A 25,156-nucleotide genomic window follows, 5' to 3' on the forward strand; every position below is an offset into this window, starting at 1 on the left:
ACACCTAGTACAGTAAAAGGTTAATAGAAACTACTAGTAAACTTTCTGAACAACCAAATTGTACCAATGAAAAAGAATGAAAAACACATCATTTTTGTTAGTATATTGACCTTGGTCAGTAATTATGAATTTATTTGATATTACAACCCTGTATTGGCCTATACTTAATAAATAAATGTTGAGTTCAATTTTATTAAACCATAGTCATCATGTTCATAAATTCTGCTTTTTTTTTTTTTTTTAACACGGTAGTTCTTTGACTGTGACAATGAGCAATTTTACTTAATAAAAATTTCAGCCAGGCATGGTGGCTCACATATATAATCCCAGCACTTTGGGAGGCCAAGGCGAGCAAATCACCTGAGGTCAGGAGTTCAAGACCAGCCTGGGCAGCATGACGAAATCCTATCTCTATTAAAAGTACAAAAATTAGCCGGGCGTGGTGGCGCACACCTGTAATCCCAGCCACTCGGGGAGGCTGAAGCAGAATTGCTTGAGCTTGGGAGCTGAGATTGTGCCACTGCACTCCAGCCTGGACAACAGAGTGAGACTCCATCTCAAAAACAAACAATCAAAACAAAACAAAAATTTTCTGAAGTCTTTTTGTTTGTTTTGAGACATGATCGCAGCATAATCCTCCCACCTCAGCCTCCCAAGTAGCTGGGACCACAGGCATGCACCACCATCCACCATGCCCAGCTAATTTTTTAAATTTTATGTGTTGTCCAGCCTGGTCTTGACCTCCTGGGCTCAAGCAGTCCTCCCACGTCAGCCTCCCAAACTGCTGGGATCAGCCACCATGTGAAGCCCTTCTTTTTTTTTTCGAGATAGGGTCTCACTTTGTCACCCAGGCTGGAATGCAGTGGCATGATCTTGGCTGAATGCAACCTCTGCCTCCTGGGCTCAAGCAATCCTCCCACTTCAGCCTGCTGAGATGGGAGCGCAGGCCTATGCCACCACGCCTGGCTAATTTTTGTACTTTTAGTAGAGACAAGGTTTCGCCATGTTGCCCAGGCTGGTCTAGAGCTCCTGGCCTCAAATGATCTGCCTGCCTCAGCCTCTCAAAGTGCTGAGATTACAAGCGTGAGCCACCTTACCCAGCCCCTCTTGTTTTAAGGTTACTTTTAAGTCAAGAAAAGTGACACTCCATCGAACCAGGCCTGTAGCTTAGTTCTGGTTCTTAAGTTCGGTAGGCAATAAATGTAAGTCAGGTGTGACAGAAACCCACGTAAGGGACAGTTTTAAGTAGAATTATATCTGTTTAGACTTTTAACACATATTTTGTAGAACTCTGGCTATTTCTGAAAGTACCAGTGAACACTTGATAGTTTAATAAACAGAGCTTACCTGGGCTTAAAGATTATCCCCTTCCCCACCCATTGAAGTTGCTTTGAATACTATGACTCAAAAGGCTTTCCATTAAAATAATTATATAATGCAAAATCCAATATAAATACACACTTGCAAATATCATTGTAGTTATTTATTTAGATTGTTTTTAAATGAGATAGTGCCTTTAAATATGACTTCATAGCCCATTATCCATTATCATTCATTCATCCACTCATTTGTTCATTCATGAATTTAGTTCAAATAATATAGAGGTGGAGATGGGGAGAAATCACTGAGGTGGGGGTGGATGTCAGAAAGTAAGCAAATGTAAGACTGCAGCTCTAGTATAGAAGAGATGATGAACGTAAACAAGTCTTAGGAGAGGACAGGAAGAAAACCTTCCCTGTAGGCCTGTAAAATGTGCTTGAATGAAGGGAGGTTGGGCGCTACCAGTGGAACGTAACACCATAGCAAATGTGCATCCACAGGTAGAGGGTTACGTGTTCGCCTTTGTAGTTAAAAAAGCAAGGTATAGTCCTTTTCCATGTACGAAGCATTCTATCATTCATTACCAAATGTAATCCTCATAGCAACAGTGTGAATTAGGAGTGTTCCCATTTAACAATGAAAATACCGAGGCCTTGGGGAGAATGGCTGGCCCAATGCTGTACAACTGGTAAGGCGGCGATAGAGGAAAAAAGACTAAAACCCAGATCTTTCTCTAAATCAGGAGCTTTGTGCACAATCCTGCTACCACCAAAATGTTAGAATCGGAAGGGAGCTTAAAGACCAAGTCTAGTCCTTTCATTTTAAAGGAGTTGGGAATGGGCCCTATTTGCCCCAGCTGGTACATAACAGAGTGGAGATCCAAGCCTTGGTTTCCTGACCGCTCCCAGTCTTTCCACTCTACCACCTGGTCTCAAAATGAAAAGAAACACAAATGTTCTACATATAAATCAGAGCTCACCAAAAGGTCACTGGAAATCAAACAGCAAACACCTATATTCTCTTTGAAATTCACCAGCAAAGTTGGTGGCAGCAACATTTCCTCTATTCCGAGGAATCTTAAGGCTTTGGAGAAATGAGAATAAGCACCTCCATAAAAACAGAACTGCTGAATAATCCATTTAGAATCTTGGCCAGTATGTGCATACTATAGGCCTATTAAGTCAAACTTCTTAATAGCTTTTCTTCACAGAGAAAAAAGTTCATATATACCTACCGACTGCATTTGATCAGTAAGATATCATGTCAGTGTGCTTCTTACCTGAAGTACATTTATGGCTGGGTCATATCGTGACATAAATAATCATATTTTGTAGCTTGCTTTAGACGGAATGAGATTTTTTTTTTTTTTTTTTGAGACAGAGTCTCGCTCTGTCACCCAGGCTGGAGTGCAATGGCGCGATCTCGGCTCACTGCAACCTCCACCTCCAGGGTTCAAGTGATTCTCCTGCCTCAGCCTCCCGAGTAGCTGGGATTACAGGCATGTGCCATCACACCCGGCTAATTTTTGTATTTTTAATAGAGACGGGTTTTGCCATGTTGGTCAGGCTGGTTTCAAACTCCTGACCTCAGGTGATCCGCCCGCCTTAGCCTCCCAAAGTGCTGAGATTACAGGCGTGAGCCACCGCGCCCGGCCAGAATGAGATTTTTAAAAACACCAGGACCGAGAATCCATCCACCCAACCAAGAGTCAACAAAGTAGCACTTACTCTAAACATTCACTCATCCATGAGACTACTGAAGAAATCCAAGAGGCTTCGTGATACTGACCTCACTCTCAGTTCTATCCACAAGTAGTAAAGTACTGCCAAATACACTTAGCAATTTCAGGAAAAGACACTTGTCTCCACAACCTGTTACTGAATGCAGCATATAGAATCCATTCGATTCTGGAGGACAACACACTCCAAAGGATGTTTCGTTTTGGAAGGAGAGCTGTAGGGGAAGGTACAGGGGGATGCTTAGCAATGCTTCCTGAGTGACTAAATGAACGAAGTGGATCTCCCTGGCCCTTAGTAATAATCCCATGAGATTCCAGGAAGAAAATTAGCTTATCTTCATAGAGCAACAACAAAATGGTTCAATATGAACACTGTGGTTCTGAAGTTTGCTTCCTTCATTCTTGACTTTTGCCAGTTGCAGAACTCCACCAGTGGACACCGAGGTAGTGGGGGGCCAAGAGAGTCTGTGAAGCCAGTTATTCATGCATCAAGATTTCAAACTGTCCAAATGGAACTCTGGCAATTTAAGAACTCAGGAGGGGAAAAATATCTTGCAAGAATTTACTCTTAAAAAAGAAGAGTTTTTGAGATTTAGGAAGAGTGACTACAGGAAGTGGTGATCAGCGCTGTGCAGTTGGGGGTAAGCTCCTCTCCTTCAGCCTTGGAGCCGGAGGAAAAGGCCCCAAACACTCTGAGGCTGAGGCTTCTCAGCCCAGGAACCCAGGATCACACAACCGCCAGGCACAGTGGCCACAGAGCAGCCTCCACCTCAAGGGACCAATTCCAGACATGACCTCATTGAATACACCATGGAAGATGTTATCTTCTTTAAAAGTACCCTCACGGCAGGGCGCAGTGGCTCACACCTGCAATCCCAGCACTTTGGGAGGCCAAGGCGGGTGGATCACGAGGTCAGGAGATTGAGACCATCCTGGCTAACACGGTGAAACCCCGTCTCTATTAAAAATACAAAAAAATTAGCCAGGCATGGTGGCAGGCGCCTGTAGTCCCAGCTACTTGGGAGGCTGAGGCAGGAGAATGGTGTGAACCTGGGAGGCAGAGGTTGCAGTGAGCCGAGATTGCGCCACTGTACTCCAGCCTGGGCGACAGAGAGAGACTCCATCTCAAAAAAAAAAAAAAAAAAAAATACCCTTACAAGGAAAAAGGCAGGCAACCGCCATCCCCCAGCCACGCATCCCCAGGAACTCTCAGACAGGAACTTGGCCGTATTATATCCTGCCTCAGAGACAAACTCATCTATTGTAGGCCTGGCCTGGATTGCTGCCTTTGAAAACAAGGAAAGGTTGGTAGAATATCAACCAAGGCATGGAATTTCCAGGGAGGTCTCATTTCAAAATGTCATCAACAACCACATGGACCTCTGTGAGAGGGATGATTAAACTGGCCTGAGTTTGAATGAAAGGATAATGTGTACCCAACCTGTAACTAGCGCCAAGGAGGTAAAGTGGCAGAGGGTCTTGTATGAGCAACAGCCCTTTCCTGATAACTATGTGGACCGGCGGTTCCTAGAAGAGCTCCGGAAAAACATCCATGCTTGGAAACACCAATATTGGGCTACGGTGTTTGAGTCCAGTGTGGTGATCCCGCAGCTGTGCAGTGTTTGTGTTTTTCTGGTTATCTGGTGGTATATGGATGAGGGTCTTCTGACCCCCTATTGGCTTTTTGAGACTGGCCTGGCTTCTTCACTGATTGGGTATGTTTTGTTTGATCTCACTGATGGAGGTGAAGGGCAGAAGAGTGGGTGGACCCAGTGGGCTGACCTGAAGAGCGCCCTAGTCTTCATTACTTTCACTTACGGCTTTTCACCAGTGCTAAGACCCTGACAGAGTCTGTCAGCACTGACACCATCTATGCCATGTCAGTCTTCATGCTGGTAGGCCACCCTCATCTTTTTTAACTACGGTGCCAATGATGCCTTTGTATCCACTGTATCCAGCACACTATCCTTGAACATGGCCATCTTTGCTTGTGGATGCTTGGCTTCCACCTTCCCCAGTCCCTGCATGTCTTCATCATGGTAACACTTGCCATTCAGATTTTTGTCCTATGGCTCATGCTACAGAAGAAACTAAAGGCATGGACTCCCAAGGGCTATGTGGTGGTCACACTGCTTTTTGCCTTTTCGGCCTCGGAAGGCCTACTGCCTATTAGTGCTGTGGGAGCCGTACTGTTTGCCCTTCTGTTGATTTCTATCTCATGTTTCTGTCCATTTTACCTCATTCGCCTGCAGCTTTTTAAAGAAAACATTGACGGGCCTTGGGATGAAGCTGAAATCAAGGAAGACTTGTCCAGGTTCCTCAGCTAAATTAGGGACATTCTGATAGACTAGCCTCCTAACTAGTATAAAACTTAAAGACAGGCCGGGTGCAGTGGCTCACCACTGTAATCACAGCACTCTGGGAGGCCCGAGGCGGATGGATCACGAGGTCAAGAGTTCGAGACCAGCCTGGCCAACATGGTGAAACCCCGTCTCTACTAAGAATACAAAAATTAGCTGGGCATGGTGGCGTGTGCCTGTAATCCCAGCTACTCAGTGGGCTGACGCAGGAGAATCGCTTGAACCCGGGAGATGGAGGTTGCAGCAAGCTGAGATCATGCTACCGCACTCCAGCCTGGGTGAAAGAGCAAGACTCCGTCTTGAAAAAAAAAAAAAAAAAACCAAAGGCTTGGGTGGTGAGGGTGCTTATCCTTTCTGTAATTCTGTGGATGAAAAAGCTTTCTGGGGCCCTCTTGAATTATTCGCTGTAACAAATGAAGTGATGTGGTTTCTATTAAAAAAAATAATACATTCAAACAAACAAAAATAAATAAATATGAATAAAAGTACCCTCACAAAATGCAGCCAATCTGCCAGATTACAGTGACCCAGATTCTCCAGTCTCCTGCCTGGGACCCAAAAAGATACATCTGGCTCTACTTTTTTTGTTGAGGAGAGACAGGGTCTGGCTCTGTCACTCAGGCTAGAGCACAGTGGCACGATCATAGTTCACTGCAGCCTCGAACTCCTGGGTGCAAGTGATCCTTTTCCTCAGCCTCAGCTTGTAGCTGGGAGTACAACTGTGTGCCATCATGACAGGCAAATTTTTTTTTGTATTTTTTGTAGAGACGTGATCTCACTATGTTGCCCAGGCTGGACATGAAATCCTGGGTTCAGATGATCCTCCCGCCTTGGCATCCCAAAGTACTGGGATTATAGCGTAAGCCACCACGCCCAGCCCTGTTTTTTGTTTTGTTTTTTTAATTTATCACATCATTATAGATTAGAACCAACATCAGTGCTGATCTGCATACATGTAATTTCTACCTGAGTTTCTACAGCTAGATCCAAGTCCTTGTATAAACCCTGGGACCATCAGCAATCTCAAAAATCCTGAAAGCAGAATGTATTCTGACTCTACCGGGTCTGATATCCTTCTCATGGAGTATCTGCTTTCCTCCCCATCAGTCCTATTGGAATACCTACCCACTGCTTCTTCAAGTCTTCCTTGAAAACACAAAATCACTGCATTTCCTTACAAAGAAGGATCAGAGAAAGCAGCTGTTGCAGTAAAATGTAGCCCCTCCCCCTGGTTGTGCAGGAGTGGCTGCTGGCCTTCCTGGAGTCTTTCTGAAATGGCTTCCAAGTTTCTTTTCTTTTTTTTTTTTTTTTTTTTTTTTTGAGACAGAGTCTCACTCTGTTGCCCAGGCTGGAATGCAGTGGTACTATCTCAGCTCACTGCAGCCTCTGCCTCCCGGGTTCAAGCGATTCTCCTGCCTCAGCCTCCCAAGTAGCTGGGATTACAGGTGCGTGCCACCACACCCAGTTAATTTTTGTATTTTTAGTAGAGATGGGGTTTCACCATGTTGCCCAGGCTGGTCACAAACTCCTGACCTCAGGTGATCTGCCTGCCTCGGCCTCCCAAAGTGCTGGGATTATGGGGTGAGCCACCACGCCCGGCCAGCTTCTAAGTTTCTCTTAGCTTCCTGTCCAGAAGGCTTTAGGTGCTGATATTACTGCATTACTCGTACAGTAATATAGTCTTACCCCTTGCTGTTGTGGCAGTTGGTCATTCCAACTTCATGGCTCTGCTTCTAATATAATGTCCCTGTCTAAAATGCAGACATACACGTGTACACTTTAAACAACAACAACAAATAAAACAGAACAGATTGTCTGTGAGACCCAAATCACTCACACTCAGAGGACATGTCAGGAATTCTGGTCACTGAAGCTCCTCGAAAAATAATGCTCAAAGACCAGGGATTTTCTATGACTTCCTTATCTTGGAGATTCATGAACTCAAGCTATTTTATCTGAAAACAGTTAAATCTAATTCCAGAATTTAATTCAATCAACACATCTGTGTACTGTCTCAGAGTCAATTTTTCAGTAAGAATTCCAGACATTTCTCTTCGTTCACATTACAGTAAACTATTTTTCAAAACATTTCCTCCTTGACTTTCCAGGCTTGAAAGTCAAAGACTTTCCTTTCACTAGATCTCATAAGTCATAACTGCTCTCACCCAGATGCAGGAGTAATTTTGTATAAAAGAACAAGCTTTTTAAAGTCCAATAACTGTATCTTTGGGGGAAGGTTAAAAGAAAGAATGTTTAAATATAAAAAAGAAAGTAAAAAAAAAAGAGAGAGACAAATAACTCTCCTCTAGAAAAAAGGGCTTGGGAGCCCTGGCTAGGCCAGGCAGGGAGGAAGCAATAAATAGGGGGAGAAAATGGCAATAAGACGTTATATAGCCCTTCTAACAAAAATATCGGAAGGGAGGGGTGAGGGACAAGGCTGTCTGAGGGAGGGCAGGAGATGAGGCCATGGTTGGTCTCTTTTGCGCTTGGATGGCTGTCAGCTCAGCATGGGGCATCTGAAAGAACTACCCAGACTGCAGAAGAGAGAGGTCCCAGCCTCCTTGGAAGGACATGATGGGGGAGGAGTGGAGACACAGCTGAGTGTTACCTGTAAAACTCGAGAACAAAATGCTTCTTTGATCTGTAAACTTGCACTCATAAATACAATCTCTCAAAATAGAATTCAGTGGATTTTTCAACAAGTCTTTTCAACAGTGATACACAATATTCTTCCCTTTGGAATCGGTGCTGTTAAATAGACGTACTATATAGCCATTTTCCAATGCAACATTAGAGTTGAGAACAGGTATTCTGTGGCTAGTGAGTAATACTGCTGCTGTAGGGTGCATACACGTTAGGATCGGACGAGGATCTTACTGAGGATTGCATCGTAGTAGGGACAGAAGACCATCTTGTTATAGTTGACCAGGCGAGCAAATTTAATAGCAACTTCCTCCAGCTCTCTCTGAACTGGACTGAGTCCCCCAGGGACTGTGGGCAATGGCTTCTGATGACCCGAGGCAAGATAGGTTTCTAAGAAGGTCAGGATTCGAGATTCTGTGACAAAAAAGAAAGTGGTCAGTTGTTTCTTGTCCTTCACCTTACAAACCTGACTGTGCCTCAGTTCTCAGCTTAACCATCACCTCTTAGGGGAAGTTGTCCCCGATCAATACTCCCAGACCAGATACCCACAGCACCTTGCACTTCTGCACATTCATCCCATTTATAATGTTTCCTCTCCCCTCTGGATGGTTAGTTTCATGAAGGCAGGAGCCACGCTCACCCTGTTCATCATGTCTCCTCAGCACTCAGCACAATGCCTGGCATGACACCCAGCTCCCAGGAGAAGCTCAAACACGCTCGGAATGCAAGAATGAATGCATGAGTGGCCACTTTGGGAGGCTGAGGTGGGCGGGTCACCTGAGGTCAAGAGTTCGAGACCAGCCTGGCCAACGTGGTGAAGCCCCGTCTCTACTAAAAATACAAAAATTAGCCAGGTGTGGTGGCGTGCACCTGTTGTCCCAGCTACTCGGGAGCCTGAGGCACAAGAATCACTTGAACCCAGGAGGTGGAGGTTACAGTGAGCTGAGATCATGCCATTGCACCCCAGCCTGGGCGACAGAGCCAGACTCTGTCTCAAAAAACAAAACAAAACAAAACAAAAAAAACGAATGAATGCATGAGTGAGTAAAGGAAGACTGCAGACATGCTCTGCCCTCAGAGGAGCAACACATCCTGAGACCAATTTTAGCCATCGTTGATGATCACACATCCTGAGACCAATGTTAGCCATCGTTGACGATCACATAAAAAGGTGGAAGAATAAAGCAGGAATTACAGGTTCAAAAAAGACTTTTTTCCTACTAAGCCTCCATGAAAGCAGCTCGTGCTTCCTTCTCTGATGCCTGCATGGAAGTCGTGGGCATTTGTAAACTTGTCCTACTTGGAGGAATAATTTAGGTTGATGCTTTTCTAGTCCATTCTCCTTCACAATGCTTTTGTACTCTTGTGTATCCTCATGAAAAAAGATTTGATCAAGCCACACTTCTTGCAGATTTTATCACAGAAACAATAGAGACATTTATATGGCATAGATTTTTTCAAACTACATGCCCGGCCTCCTGCCTGGGGAATCCTCTCAGGTGCAAATAACTTATACCCTCCTGAGCCTCACAACACAGACAAAAACTGCCGACAGGACAGGGCCTATCACCTTTACTCTTTTTTTCTTTTGAGACACAGTTTCACTCTGTTGCCCAGGCTGCAGTGCAGTGGCACAATCTCAGCTCACTACAACCTCCACCTCCCGAGTTCAAGCGATTCTCCTCCCTCTGCCTCCCGAGTAGCTGGGATTACAGGTGCATGCCACCATGCCCAGCTAATTTTTGTATTATTAGTAGAGGCGGGGTTTCACCATGTTGCCCAGGCTGGTCTTGAAATCCTGACCTCAAGTGATCCGTCCGCCCCGGCCTCCCAAAGTGCTGGAACTACAGGCGTGAGCCACTGCACCCGGCTCTATCACCTTTCTTCTTTTTTTTTTTTTTTTTTTCGTTTTTGAGATGGAGTTTCCCTCTTGTCTCCCAGGCTGGAGTGCAATGGCGCGATCTCGGCTCACTGCAACCCTCGCCTCCCGGGTTCAAGTGATTCTCCTGCCTCAGCCTTTCAAGTAGCTGGGATTACAGGCACACGCCACCATGCCCAGGAAATTTTTGTATTTTTCGTAGAGATGGGGTTTCACCACGTTGGCCAGGCTGGTCTCAAATTCCTGACCTCAGGTAATCTGCCCACCTTGGCCTCCCAAATGCTGGGATTACAGGCATGAGTCATCACACCTGGCCCTATCACCCTTATTCTCTTTTTTTTTTTTTTTTTTTTTTTGAGACAGACTTTCGCTCTCGTTGCCCAGGCTGGAGTGCAATGGCGCAATCTCGGCTCACCGCAATCTCCACCTCTCAGGTTCAAGTGATTCTCCTGCCTCAGCCTCCCAAGTAGCTAGGATTATAGGCATGCACCACCATGCCTGGCTAATTTTGTATTTTTAGTAAAGGCAGAGTTTCTACATGTTGGTCAGGCTGGTCTCAAACTCCCAATCTCAGGTGATCTGCCCGGCTCGGCCTCCCAAAGTGCTGGGATTATAGGCGTGAGCCACTGTGCTCAGCACCCTTATTCTTAAGTTGGTTTGGTTCTCTAAGGTTCCCAGGGCTGGCAGCCTCACTGAAGTAGAAATCTTTGTATTGTTCCTACCCAAAGACTGGTTTTTCTTTTCTTTCTTTCTTTCTTTTAGAAACAGGGTCTTGCTCTGTCACCCAGGCTAGAGTACAGTGGTGAAACTGTAGCTCACTGCAGCCTCAAACTCCTGGGCTCAAGTGATCCTCCTGCCTCAGCCTCCCGAGTAGCAAGGACTACAGACGCATGTCACTAACCTGGCTAATTTTATTTTTTAATTTTTTGTAGAGATGGGGTCTCACTATGCTGCCCGGATAGTCTCGAACTCCTGGTTTTAAGTGATCCTCCCCGTAAGGGCTGGTTTTCAATCTGTCGATAACTGGCTATTACAAAACAACCCAGGCAGCAGGATGAGTAGCAACTTGCTGGCCACAGGTCTACTTACAGGCACTTTCCTGCTTCCCTACCAAGGTTGTGAGTATAAATTTTGGCTGGGTGCAGTGGTTTGTGCTGGTTAACCCCAGCACTTTGGGAGGCTGAGGCAGGTGGATCACTTGAGTCCAGGAATTTGAGACCAGCCTGGCCAACATGGCAAAACCCCGTCTTTACAAAATATACAAAAAACTAGCTGGGTGTGGTGGTGCATGCCTGTAGTCTCAGCTACTTGGGAGTCTGAGGTGGGAGGACTGCTTGAGCCTGGGAGGTGGAGTGCAGTGAGCCGAGATCGCACCACTGCACTCCAGTCTGGAAGACAGAGTGAGACCCTGTCTCAAAAACAAACAAAACTATGTATTCACAGTATACAGCATGATGTTTTAAATATATGTATATACTACAAAATGATTAAATCAAGCTAATTAACAGAATTTTTCATAAAGCCATGCTGTGATAATAGCTAATGTAGAATATTTTAAATATTTTATAGAATATGCATTAAAATATTTTAATACTTCAAGTTTATTATAAATTTTAAATAGCAATATCTTAATATTACCATTTTAAGTTTTATTATATTTGATATGTTAATAGTATTACATACTAATATTTAACAATATTTTAATAGTTTTTTAAATAACATCTTCATTTTACTATTCAGCTCTTTTGGTAACAGCTCCTATTTACTGAGCACTTACTATGTGCTGCCAGGCACTACAGAAAGCGCTTCACCTTCTCATCCCAGTGAGTCCCTGCAGCGACCCTGCAAGGTTGCTGCCCTTATTCCCGCTTTAGAGATGAGGAAACTCAAGTGTCAAGTTACACGCCCAAGCTGCACGGAAGCCCTGGGACACTGCTTGTGAACCCAGGAGAGTGCTTCCAAGGTCGCAGCCCTTAGAACAATGATGGCTGCCTGGTCCTGTGCCCATCTGTTGGGTGGCCCTGGTCTCTCTGTGGTGCTTCATTATACCATCTCCTCACCCATCAGCACGTTAACTCCAGCTAAGCCCTCAGCTTTCTTCAGAGGGACCCGTCCTCCAGCCCCTCAGAGGGACCATCCCTGCTGCCTGCCTTCCCCAAACGTACCCATGATCCTACGAATGGGGTCATCGGGGCTGGCCACGGCCTGGATCTGGCCCTTGAGCACGGTCTCCTTGTCCGTGGTGAAGGGGGAGGACCCACACAGGGAGAGGCAGCTGCTCACCTCCAGGCACACCTTCTCCCCGATGGTAGTGAGGACGTCCTTCAGATGGAAGGAGCTGGGGCAGAGGAGGGGAGAAAGGGCCTATAAGTAAAATACACCTCTAACCGGCTCCAACCGCCCACACCCGGGTGAGAATGACAGCACCAATAACTGGATTTGTGTGTTCAAGGGACAATTTGAGACTCTTTTCCCTGCCACCTTACCTCTCAGGCTGTGCATACCTGACCAGGGGGACTTTCTTTCTCTCCCTCTGCTAGAAAGGACAGTGGGAAGGGCAGGGGCTCAGAGTACACCAGGACCAATGACCCAAAGCACCACTTCCTGCTAGCCTCTGTGTGATAAAATCAGCCTGGAATGACCTCAGAATATCTCGATATACCTCTGGAGGAATACACAAGAAAGCAGGCATTTGGTAGCTGTGGGACAAGAGGGAGAGAGAAACTCTTCATTGGATGCCCTTTTGTACCTTTTGATTTTTGAAACATGCACATGTATTAACTAAATTTTAAAAGAATAAAGAGGCCGGGCTCGGTGGCTCACGCCTATAATCCCAGAACTTTGGGAGGCCAAGGCAGATGGATCAGGAGTTTGAGGTCAGGAGTTCAAGACCAGCCTGGCCAACATGGTGAAACCCCATCTCTACTAAAAATACAAAAAGATTAGCTGGGCATTGTGGCAGGTGCCTGTAATCCCAGCTACTCGGGAGACTGTGGTAGGAGAATCACTTGAACCCAGGAAGTGGAGGTTGCAGTGAGCCGAGATCGCGTCATTGCACTCCAGCCCGGGGAACAAGAGTGAAACTCCATCTCAAAAAAATAAAAAAAATTTAAAAATTAAAAAATTTTTAAAAATAAAAGAATAATGAAAAGTGAAATCCTAAAGTTAAAAAAAAAAGAGTACCTGGATACGCTGGGTCCCCCAGGCTCTCCCAGGGTGCCTGTGGGGAGCCCCCATGCTGGCAGGCATGCTGTGAGAAGGTAACTGCCTCTGTTCTGGGTCTAGATCCTTTGTATGTAGAATTACTGGGGGACATGGGAGCAAGCCCTGGCACTCACTGTTGGCACCAGCTCTGTGCTCACCCCTGCAGGGCGAGGGAGGCTATGCGAGTGCAAGGCTGGGCTCCCAAGAAAGCGCTGACCTGGGTCCCCCCCTCAGCGGGAGCTTTGACAGAGTAGTTCTCCAGGCAGGGGACCTAGGTGACAGCCCAGAGCTGCACCTGTGCAAAGGCCTCAGGCTAGGCCCTCGGCTGAGCAAACAGTTCCTGGCCTCTCAGCAAACTAGTTTGACTGTCAAAACTGTTGAGCCCCTAGTCACAACTTACGGACACGTCCCACACTGCACTGAACACACCCATGCTTTGTGAAAATTCAGCAGTAAAATTCCTCCATTTTGTAAGGATGAGAATGTTTAGTGGGTACTTCCCTTGAAGAAGTCTCTGAATTGGACCTTGTCAGATAGAGCATTTACTTAGAACCACTCAAAGATATTCTATAGGCTGGAAACCACAGAAGTCACCCAACATGACTCCACGGTAGGAGCGGTCACTGAAGCCTGCACACGTGCAGATGCGGACTTGTGCTGGGTAAGAAAATGATGCATTACACTTGGCACAGAACGCCTACAGGGAACATGCAAGGGCAAAACACTTCAACCACATACATGCAGCTCTGCAGGAATATAGCTGGTTTCTCTCATGACCTTTCTCTAGGGGTCTGCTTTTCACTGTTAGTTGGTTATGAAAGCAATTCAGTGGGCAGCAACCAGTATTTTTTTTTAATGGAATAAGAATAGAGTAGAAAGTATCAGGCTGCATTAAACACAGTTAGGGTCAACAGTTCCATTTTGAGAGGTTTTCGTTTCTGTTACATGTGTGTTAAGTGTGTACTAGGTCACAATGGAAAATGAATTTCTTACTGCGGGTCCTAGTCACAAACATTTTTGTCCCAATTAATGTCTCTGGGTTTCAGTTTCTTCATAAGCTCCAGTAAAAGTTTAATACATTTGAATGGCTTTGGGAGAGGAATAAAGCACTCAACAAACATCAAACACAAGAACCTTGGAGGTCAGGAGACAAAGACAACCCTATTAAAGAAGGAAGGGGTCAGACAGCATTCTGCTCCCTGCGTAGGGAGAATAAATGAGTTGATGGCACTCAACACCGAGCCAGGCCCCGGGAGCAGCATGCTAACAGGGAATGGAGGGCCGCGGGACCTCTAAGCCCAGGATCTCCAATTCCTCAAGGCAAGCAACCATTGAAACCAGCGATCCCCACCCTGCCCATGGCTTACCCCCCAGCCTGAGCCACCTCTTCTCTCACCTCCTAAATGCTCCCTCACATCTACTATGTGCCCCATGCCAAAATTTAAACTTAAGGGCATAAATCTAATTACGTTCCCCCTCTTGCTTCAAACCCTTCAATGGCTCCCTACTGCTCTTAGGACAATAATCCAACTCCTCGGTGTGGCCTCTAAGGCCCGATAGGCTACTCAGCTAGTCACACACATTTTAAAGCCACTATCCTAGAGCTTTGCTAACCCTGCAGCAGATTCTAACTTTGACCCTATGACCCTGAACAAACTCTGCTGGGGTCTTCGCCAAGTGAACCAACTGAGACAGCAAGGTTTCTTCTCAGTTCCTAGAGAGTGGCCCTGGGTTCTGCCTTACAGTGGGAGACCCCTCTGGGAGACTCCAGTTGGCTCTCTGACATCCACTGCCTCCCATCCACACATGAAAGTTCCACTTACGGCAGGTGCATATCTGTTAGCAAAATCTTCACAATCATCTTGAGTTTCTCAGCAAAGTCGGTCTGGCTGGAAATTCCTGGGGCTGCCATGCTGAAGGTGACCAGCAACACAGCCCCCAGGATGGTCAGTTGTTCCAGCTGCAACTGGAGCTCATGGAAGCGAGACTGGTCCATTAAAACTGTCTGTAATGAATAGAAGAGACCATCGCTGAGCTGCAGGTCCAGGCTGGCCAGCAGAGGGCGGGAGCGCCACAGCCCCCACACCTGCCTCTGCAGCTTCCCTCAGGGTTTGCGCTAGTGTGTCAGAGCTTTCAGGGAGTCCGGTGTGAAATAACCCCTCTATCTCACAGCCATTCCTCCTGAGCAAGGATGCAGTATAGTGCCCTCACTAAGAACACAGACAGGCCTGGGTGTAAAGCCAGGCTCCGTGCTTAATAGCATGACCTCCCCGGTTGGCCGCGGTGGGCTCACGCCTGTAATCCCAGCACTTTGGGAGGCCAAGGTGGGCAGATGACCTGAGGTCAGGAGTTCAAGACCAGCCTGACCAACATGGTGAAACCCCATCTCTACCAAAAATACAAAACTAGCCGGGTGTGGTGCACATGCCTATAATCCCAGCTACTCGGGAGGATGAGGCAGGAGAATCTCTTGAACCCAGGAAGCAGACGTTGCAGTGAGCTGAGATTGCACCTTTGTACTTCAGCCTGGGCAACAAGAGTGAAACTCCTTCTCAAAAAAAAAAAAAAAAAATAGCATGACCTCATGCAAGCATCCCCAACTTTGTCAGGCCTCTGCAGAACGGGGACTCCCACATCACAGGGCTGTTTTAAAGCTGAAGAAAGATGCTACATATAAAGTGGCTGGCAGAGCCAGCACTCGATAAATAAAAGTTATACCTATTGTTAGGAAGAAAAGTATAATGAGGCACAGACCTAGGGTCATCAACTCCTCCCAGTTTGTCTCGGACTGTCCCAGTTTTCAAATGGAAATTCCCAAGTCCTGTGAACCCTCACTCAGTCCCTAGCAAACTAGGACAGCCAGTCACCCTGTACAGAGCAATGGAAGGCCAGGTGCGACGGTGGATGCCTGCAGTCCCAGCTACTGGGAGGCTCAGACAGAAGGACTGCTGAGGCCGGAAGTTCGAGGCTGCAGTGCACTATGATTATGCCTATGAATAGCCACTACACTGCAGCTTGGACAACATAGTGAGACTCCATCTTAAAACAATAACAAAAAAAATCCCAGAGCAATGGAAGGGAGGACTGCCTTGCAGGCAGAGCCTACACTTATTCATCTTGGTACCTGCTCAGCACCCAGCACAAAGGAAGCTCGTAAGAACTGGCAAGTAAATAAAGAAGAGAAAGAAACAGGAAGCACAGAGAGTAGAAGCGACAGAGAACAACCTAAAGCCTCCCGGAAAGCAGGCACATTCCCATGACTGCCTCCCCCATGTTAAAGACAGTCCTGGGTCCTGCCATGCCAGCGCTCCCCACCTATGTGGGTGAGGGAAAGAGAAGGGAAAGGCTGCACAGATGGGCATCTGATCTGAGAGTTTACAGGCTCATCGAATGGACTCTAACGACCTTTCTTGCTGTCAGAAACTGAGATTTGCCAAATCAAGACATGAACAATGTGGGGTCACAGCCAAGAAGTAAAAACCCTGAGGAATGAGAATCCTCTGCTGATACAAATACAATCCCAATCCTCATCGTCGGCGTGTTTTCTGACTTCACATGGCTTTGTGGCTTCCCAACAGCCCGCAGGATGTGAGTTTAGGATGCAGATTGCTCAGGATCAATTCCTGGAGTAGACAGCTGTCCCCAGGGACCATCACCATCTTCCCCACAGGGTTTTTTTTCTTTTCTTTTGTATTTATTTTTTTTTTACAAGAGAGGGTTTATTCATAAGACTGCCAAGTGAGGAGGCTGGAGAACAGGTCTCACATCCCCCTCTCCATAGAGAGGGCTTAGGGATATTTATGGGATGAAGAAGCAGGGGTATCTAAGGCCTGGGGAAGATGATCAGCAGTGGGGAAAAGGGAGGTATTGGATGGTCTCCCACAGCTATTTTTAAATAGAAATGTCAAGCTGGGAACTTCCCTCCAGAAGAGAACATGCCACAGTTCAAAGGGAACATTTTCCCATCTCCAATTTGACATTCTCTTTAGAGCTTCCTCCAGCACAAAACAGGGAACTCAGAGGCAAGAGGCGAAACCTTAAGCTCACAACTTCTTGAAAGGAAAAATAAGGAACTTATAAGAAAGATATTTCGAGAAGGATCTGGATCTGAGGCTAGTGATAAGAAGCTCACGTACCCCCCAAAAAGAGGGGGGGAGTCTACATAACAAAACAGCTATTTAGAGAAACACTGGGGGAATCCCTTCTTAGTCATCTTCTTAAAGAGGTCTTGCAGTTAGAAGTACGTATTGTGAAAAACATAAAAAGAAAAAATATTGTTCAGCATGGAAGGGGAAGAAGTTTCTTTAGATAAAGCTGTGAACAACCACACCTCTGCTGTGGTTTCCATCAAGATGAGTAGAAACAGGAGAGAAGTTCAGTAGCACAGATTGGAGCCTCGTACATTGCTGGTGGGATTGTGAAATGATGCAGCTGCTTTGGAAATCAGTTTGGCAGTTCCTCAAAATGTTAAACTTAAGAGTCACCATGTATGTAACCCAGCAATTCTAATCCTAGGTATGTAACCAAGGTAAAAACATATGTCATGCAAAAACTTGTACTGGAATATTCACAGAAGCATAATTTATAATAACAACCCAAATGTTTGTCAACTGATGAATAAACGAAATGTGGTACATTCATACAGTAAAATATATTATTCACCCTAAAAAGAAAAGGAGGGCTGGGCGTGGTAGCTCATGCCTGTAATCCCAACACTGGGAGGCCAAGGAGGGAGGATCACTTGAGGCCAGGAGTGTAAGATCAGCCTGAGTAACATTGCGAGACCCCTGTCTCTACAAAAAACATATTTAAAAATTAGCTGGGTGTGGTGGTACACTCTTGTAGTCCTAGCTACCCAGGAGGCTGAGGCAGGAGGATCACTTGGGCCCTGAAGTTCAAAGTTACAGTGAGCTATTGTACCACCTAGCCTGAGCAACACAATGAGACCCTGTCTCTAAAATTTAAAAAAATTTTAAAAAAACCCAGAAAGGGAACACTGACAAATACTACAACATAAATGAACCTTGAAGACATTATGCTAAGTAAAGTAAGCCAGACCCAAAAGGACAAAGATAGTATAATTCCATTCATATGAGGTACCAGGATTAGTCCAATTCATAGAGACTCAAAGTAGAATGGTGGCTGCCAGGGGCCAGGGCGCAGGGGCAATGGGAATTACTGTTTGGTGTGTTTGGTGGGAAGACAGTTTCACAGAAGGAAAAATGAAAATGTTCTGGAGATGGCTGGTGGCAATGGTTGCACAACAATGTGAATGCACTTAATGCCACTGAACTGGACAACTAGAAATGGTTAAAATGGTAAATTTTATGTTATATGTATTTTACCACAACAACAACAAAAAACGACAGAGTGGAAAAGAGGACTAAAGTACTGCTATATATGCTACAACATGAAAAAACATCGGTGAAAGAAGCCAGGCACAAAAGGCTGGTAGTGTATGATTTCATTTAAATAAAATGTCCAGGATAGGCAAATCCATAGAGACAGAAAGCAGATTTGTGGCTTCAGGGGTTGGAGGGAGGGGGAAAGGGCAGTGACCGCTGATGCGTGCAGCGTTTCTATTGGAGGTGATGAAAATGTTCTCAATTAAACAGTGGCAATGGATGCATAACTCTGTGACTACACTAGAAAACACTGAGTTGTACACTTTAAAAGGGAGAATCTTCTGGTAAATGAATTATATCAGAACAAAGCTATTCTTTTTATTTTTTATTTATTTACTTATTTATTTTTATTTTTTGAGACGGAGTCTCGCTCTGTCGCCCAGGCTGGAGTGCAGTGGTGCAATCTCGGCTCACTGCAAGCTCCACCTCCCAGGTTCAAGCAATTCTCTGCCTCAGCCTCCCAAGTAGCTGGGGCTACAGGCCCCTGATACCACGCCCAGCTAATTTTTTGTATTTTTAGTACAGAGGGTGTTTTGCCATGTTGCCCAGGCAGGTCTCGAACTCCTGACCTCAAGCAATCTGCCTGCCTCTGCCTCCCAAAGTGCTGGGATTACAGGAGTGAGCCACCGTGCCTGGCCAAACTATTCTTTTTAAAAAGTTCAGCAGCACAAAAACAAATATGAGTTGTGAGATGGCTCAGGAGACCTACTTCGGGGAACGGCCTCTGGAGGTGGTCCCACTTCAGAAGCTTCAGGTAAGCGTAATTCTGGACAGCAACAGGGCTCAGCCTGGGCATGTCCCCAGAGCCAGCAGCCGCTCCCCCCACTGGCAGGGCGTGTTTATACTTCTGAGTCATAAGGTCCTCTGAGGCTTCTTCCAGCCACTGGGTGACAAAGTCCAGGGAATCTGTGAAAAACAAAGCTGCACACATTACCTTGACACCAAGAAGGGATGCTTCTCGGAATTACTTAAGGGACAATCGATGTCGTGGCGGAGTGATAAAGTAGAAAGTATGAACTTTGGAATCAAATAAAACTTGGATCAAATCATAGTAGTGCCAATGACTAACTGAGGGATCTCAGGCAAGTCATAATGTGTCTGAGTTCCAGATGCCTGATATAGGGAAATTTACAACACCCACCTCACAGGCTGTTGTGAGGATTAAACAAGATAATGAATAAGCCAGGCATGGTGGCTCATGCCTGTAATCCCAGCACTTTGGGAGGCTGAGATGGGAAGACTGCTTGAGCCCAGGAGTTCGAGACCAGCCTGGGCAATGTGGCAAGGCTCTGTCTCTACAAAAGATACAAAAATTAGCTGGGCATGGTGGCACATGCCTGTAGCCCCAGCTAGTTGGGAGGCTGAGGCAGGAGAATCACTTGAGTCCCAGAGGTTGAAGTTGCAGTGAGTGGTGATCACACCACTGTACTCCAGCCTGGGGGACAGAGCTAGACCCTGTCTAAAATAATAATAATAATAAAATAATAATAATAATAACAACAAATATATGACACCTAGCCAGGCCTTGCCACCCACCTGGTATTTAACAAACCTTCCTTCCCTTCTCTCCAATCCTGACCACTGCATGAGATGGGCCCCAAAGCCCTGGCGACTCCAGCTCTAGAGACAGATGGGATGAGACACTGGCTAGAGTTTCCCTGTGTCAAGTATCCTCTAGGCTGATGATGAGGCTTTTCCTTGTTTAGATCTTAACCTTGTATCAATCTGGCTTCCTTTCGATCTCGGGGAAAGTGAACTCTGTCGGGGAACCCATCTGGCTTTCAGCAGCCCTCGTGCACCCCTGCTTTTCTAAGCTAGGTAATGCAGGGGGTAACACTGAGGGGATGCAGAGAGAGCTGGAGGATCTCACACATCATCTGATAAAAACTGTGCCTGTCAGGTCCCAGGGGGTGTTGCAGCTCTGTCAGTGGAGGCTTCCTACTTCCTTAAAACCAAGTGGGTGGCCAAGGTCACAGCTGTGGTTTGCTCTTCACTGGGACAGGGGGATGCAGCTTCAGTTCGCCCTGAGCTCTCGGTCATGACTGCTGGGCCATCTGGCTTCACCCTCTCTTCTGCAGACAGCATTCTCCGTAACCCCCCAGCTTTGGGAAACCCAGGCTTTCTTGTTGTGAGTTAAGTGCTAGATGCAGGCACTGTAGCTGCTTCCACCCTCCCAGTGAGTCCTCCGCTATGCCCCAGCTTCCAGGACCAGGCCTTAATATTACGGCTCTTCAGGCTACAAAACTCTGCCTAGCAGAGGTTGCAGTGAGCAGAGATCGTGCCACTGCACTCCAGCCTGGGTGACAGAGCGAGGAAGACTCTATCTCAAAGAAAACAACAACAACAACAACAAAAAAAAAAACTCTTCCCAGTACTTTCACAACACTGGTGCGAGTGTGAGCTTGTGGTCAATCCATTCTGGTCTAAAATCTCCCAAAACCTGTTTCCAACATCTGTAAAACGGGGTTAAAAAAAATGTGCCTGGCTCATCAGCTTACTGTGTGAGGATTACACATGATCATGCACATCCAGCCCTTGGCACAAGCCTGGTACTTAGTAAATATTACCGAACTTCTTCTACTTCTACCTCTACCCTGCCCTTTCCCAACCTCCCCCGGCCCCAGCACCACCTCAGACTCCTCTGCCTGGGGCTGGATGAATCAGCTGCGTGGGGCATTCACTTAACTAATCTGGTCAGGCAACCCAACCAACCCAGAGACTGCTGTTTTCATCTCCTCGTCAGCAAAGTTAGAGGCAAAATGGAATTCATCATACATTGAATCTGAAGACTGAAATTTACCCAGAATGTCAGCTAGCAATGCAGAGACCATAAAAAGCACCCTAGAAATATAACGTAGTTTTGGATTCTGAGAGTCGTCTGCTTTCTGCAGACATCGGAGAGGTTCATAAAAATGAGACTCTTCCTGGGTATGAAACAAGAAGATTTACGTATCCAGAACAAAAGCAAAGTTAAATTTCCTGCTATGCCACACAGGGAGAAGAAAAGTGAATTAACAGTCACAGGATATCTGTCATGTTTTCAAAAATCAAGACCAAGAATGTATTTTACTTCAAACTGGTGTTTTCATCAAAAAACCATTTATAATTTAGGACTTCATTGTTTTTAATTTCTATTCTCATAGCCTACTCACATTCCTTTTGCTTGTCAATTAAGTTTTCTTTTCAACGCTTAACAACTCTAGATGTAGTCCCAACATTTTGTGCTTTTCCTTCTTCAAATTAGACTATTCTCCTACTAAATTTTAGTTTTGTTCTGAAAATAATACTATGCAACAAGCTATGGCAGCTAAAATGAACAACCACAGACAACAAAAAAAGTCACAAAATATTTAACATACTTGGTTGCCTCTCCAAAATCTCTTGAAACTTCTTCCTTTCGTACTCAACTGACTGCTGCATGAGATGAGGCCTGATGCTACTGATAGCAAAGTTGGCCATGTCCACTTTCATTAGGTCCAACACAGAAAAAATTTCTCTGAAAGAAAAGAGGATTTAGAACCAAACACTTGTAAAGTAAACATAGCATTAAAGGAAAAGAGGACCAGAGGCATGGCTCACACCTGTAATCCCAACACTTTGGGAGGCCAAGGTGGGAGGACTGCTTGAGCCCAGGAGTTCCAGACCAGCCTGGGCAGCATAGCAAATGTGCCAACATGATAAGAACTGATGGATCCACATGAAGGGCCTGTGAGTGTTGATTGTACTGCTTTTGTAACTTTTCTGTAGGTTTGGAATTTTTCAAAAGAAAATGTTGAAGGAAATTGATGTATAAAAAATATATCTATGTATCAAAATGGTAAGAGTGATTGTGCCTCTGAGAGGTAAAATTATGAGTAAATGTCTTCTTTTTACTTTTCTGCATTTTACAAAATGTTTTTTGTTTTTTTTTAATCCATGAGTACCAAGACTTCAGGAAGTTTAAATTGAAAATAGTTCTGATCTGGGCACAGTGGCTCACGCCTGTAATCCCAGCACTTTGGAAGGCCAAGGTGGCCAATCACCTGAGGTCAGGAGTTCGAGACCAGCCTGGCCAATGTAGTGAAACACCATCTCTACTAAAAATACAAAACTTAGCTTGGCATGGTGGTGCGTGCCTATAATCCCAGCTACTCAGGAGGCTGAGGCACGAGAATTGCTTGAATCCAGGAGGTGGAGGTTGCAGTGAGCCGAGATCACGCCATTGCACTCCAGCCTGGGTGACAGAGCGAGACTCCGCCTCAAAAACAAAAAAAAAGAAAAAAAAGAAAATGCCTCTGAATTGTAGTCGCACGGAGTATGATTAACATATTTCCATACCTGAAAAGGGGCACTATTTCCTTAATGTCCTTTAGTTTCTTAACTTCCTCATCTCGAGCAGGTGCACACAGTGTTCCCATCATGCCAATAATGAATTCTGCCAGCTTAGAAATGTCTAGGGCCCCATTCTCTGCTTCCTGCTTTATCAGATCCAGATCCAAGACTTCTGTTATCTGGTTTCTCAGTCTAGTATGACCAGGCAGCAAGAAAGATAAGAGAGTCTACAAGAGAACACAGCTACGTTTAATCAAAATTCCTTAGACGTCACTTCTAATTATATGTAATTTATAACTATCCAAATAAGGGCTTATCAATTGCTACGTAATATTGCACATATTTTACTTATTCAACAAACCTACAGAAAAACATGTTTACAAATCATTTACAATAGCTACTTAAGCTTCCATTTAAGCCCTAGGTAGCAATTAAATGGATAGAAGAAAAAACTGTTAATGGTGAAAAAAGAAAAGCATGTTTATTAATGTGAGACTGTGAGCCAACCACAGATGACAATTTCCATGCATACATTTCTTCTTTGACGCTATTGCTAAAGGCGCTGCAAAAACAGTCCTTCTACCTAAAGCTTTCTCTGTCCCAAAGGCTGAGTCACTTTTTGGCCATTATAAATGGAATGTGTCCACACCTATTAAAATTTATAAATAACCTAGATTTTGTGAAATAACTTTATTGTCTTAAATGCCTTCAAGTTATCATGGTTTGCTTAAAACTTTTTTTTAAAAAAGGACATTAAGCCAAAAACACTCTTGATCCACTTCCTGGCAAGTAATTTAACTTCTTGATCCTTCAATTTCTTTAAAGACTTCTGATGGTGACACAAGAAGTTGAATAAACACTCCTAACACCAGAAAAGCATCACAATTCACTCTTTGCCTCACCTCTTTGATTTCTCCTACAAGTTTGATAGCATGGTCATATGCTGGGGGGTCTTCACTTAGCTGCGCACTCAAGCAATCCCAAAATGCTTTATGTACAATCTCCTTTACTCTCTTCTTCAAGCTGGGGCAGTGAAAAAAAAAGGCGGGGCAAAAACCAAAATATTTGAGTTTCAATTCACTTTCAAAAGCACAAATACTATGGGTTTAGGGTAAGATCAATCCCAGTGATTTAGACCAAGGAAAGATTTCCCAGGCATACTTCAACTGATGGCATACTTTATTTTAAGTTAGTGATTTTTTGCAATAAGCATCTCATCGGAAAGAATCGCTCTCAACTAACTGGATAGCCAACATTAATCCAAGAAACAGCATATGACAGTGCCATATAATAAGAATATTGGAAAGTTCAAAGCTGTTAATTTTAGTTCCCTGTTACTAGTAAGTTTCCTAAGATGTTTATAATGAGGTAGTCTAAGATAACAATTTAGGCTGGGCGTTGTGACTTACGCCTGTAATCCCAGCACTTTTGGAGGCCGAGGCAGGCAGATCACCTGAGGTGAGGAGTTCGAGATCAGCCTGGCCAGAGGTTGCAGTGAGCCAAGATAGTGCCACTACACTCCAGCCTGGACAACAGAGCGAGACTCTGCCTCAAAAAAATAAAATAATAATAATAAGATAACAATTCAGTATGTAGTAGGTTGAAGGACTTTATTTCCTAAAAATATCATATTTCCATGTGATACATGGGACAACTGCTTAACTAGGTACCAAACTGCAACAATTTATATATACAACATAACATTTCATTAAAACCAGTATTGGCCAGGTGTGGTGGCTCATGCCTGTAATCCCAGCATTTTGGGAGGCCAAGGCGGGAGGATCACCTGAGGTCAGGAATTCAAGACCAGCCTGGCCAACATGGTGAAATACTATCTCTACTAAAAATACAAAAATTAGCTGGGTATGGTGGCGCATGCTTTATAGTCCCAGCTACTCAGGAGGCTGAGGCAGGGGAATTGCTTGAACCTAGGAGGTGGAGGCTGCAGTGGGCTGAGACTGCACCACTGCACTCCAGCCTGGGCAACTGAGCAAGATTCCATCTCAAAAAATAACAACAATGGCTGGCGCAGTGGCTCACACCTGTAGTCCCAGCACTTTGGGAGGCTGAGGCGGATGGATCACAAGGTCAGGAGTTTGAGACCACCCTGACCAACAAGGTGAAACCCTGTCTCTACTAAAAATACAAAAATTAGCTGGGCATGGTGGTGCATGCCTGTAATCCCAGCTACTCAGGAGACTGAGGCAAGAGAATCGCTTGGACCCGGGAGGCAGAGGTTGCAGTGAGCCAAGATCATGCCACTGCACTCCAGCCTGGGCGACAGAGCCAGACTCCG

At 45.3% G+C, this 25,156-nt stretch overlaps 1 protein-coding gene and 1 pseudogene across 6 annotated transcripts in view; one reads left to right on the forward strand and one right to left on the reverse strand.

Moving 5' to 3' along the window:
• Positions 1 to 1,468: 1,468 nt before the first annotated feature.
• TCP11L1 (t-complex 11 like 1) overlaps positions 1,469 to 25,156 on the reverse strand; it is a 39,962-nt gene continuing 16,274 nt past the window's right edge. For 4 of the 6 annotated variants that reach the window (XM_055281978.2, XM_055281979.2, XM_063641021.1 and 1 more), the window contains exons 4-10: positions 23,763 to 23,883; positions 22,867 to 23,087; positions 21,909 to 22,045; positions 19,259 to 19,455; positions 14,968 to 15,149; positions 12,106 to 12,278; positions 1,469 to 8,475 (exon numbers count right to left, since the gene is read on the reverse strand). In XM_055281978.2, the coding sequence (XP_055137953.1) occupies positions 8,273 to 8,475; positions 12,106 to 12,278; positions 14,968 to 15,149; positions 19,259 to 19,455; positions 21,909 to 22,045; positions 22,867 to 23,087; positions 23,763 to 23,883 (1,234 nt within the window). In that variant the 3' untranslated portion in view covers positions 1,469 to 8,272. The remainder of the gene's footprint in view (positions 8,476 to 12,105; positions 12,279 to 14,967; positions 15,150 to 19,258; positions 19,456 to 21,908; positions 22,046 to 22,866; positions 23,088 to 23,762; positions 23,884 to 25,156) is intronic. The other 2 variants (XM_055281980.2, XM_063641023.1) reach the window with 1 other exon arrangement.
• Positions 4,487 to 5,385, forward strand: LOC129484265 (phosphatidylinositol N-acetylglucosaminyltransferase subunit C-like; annotated as a pseudogene).

Source organism: Symphalangus syndactylus, chromosome 6 (genome assembly GCF_028878055.3).
Source record: "Symphalangus syndactylus isolate Jambi chromosome 6, NHGRI_mSymSyn1-v2.1_pri, whole genome shotgun sequence".
In the NCBI taxonomy this organism is placed as follows: Eukaryota; Metazoa; Chordata; class Mammalia; order Primates; family Hylobatidae; genus Symphalangus; species Symphalangus syndactylus.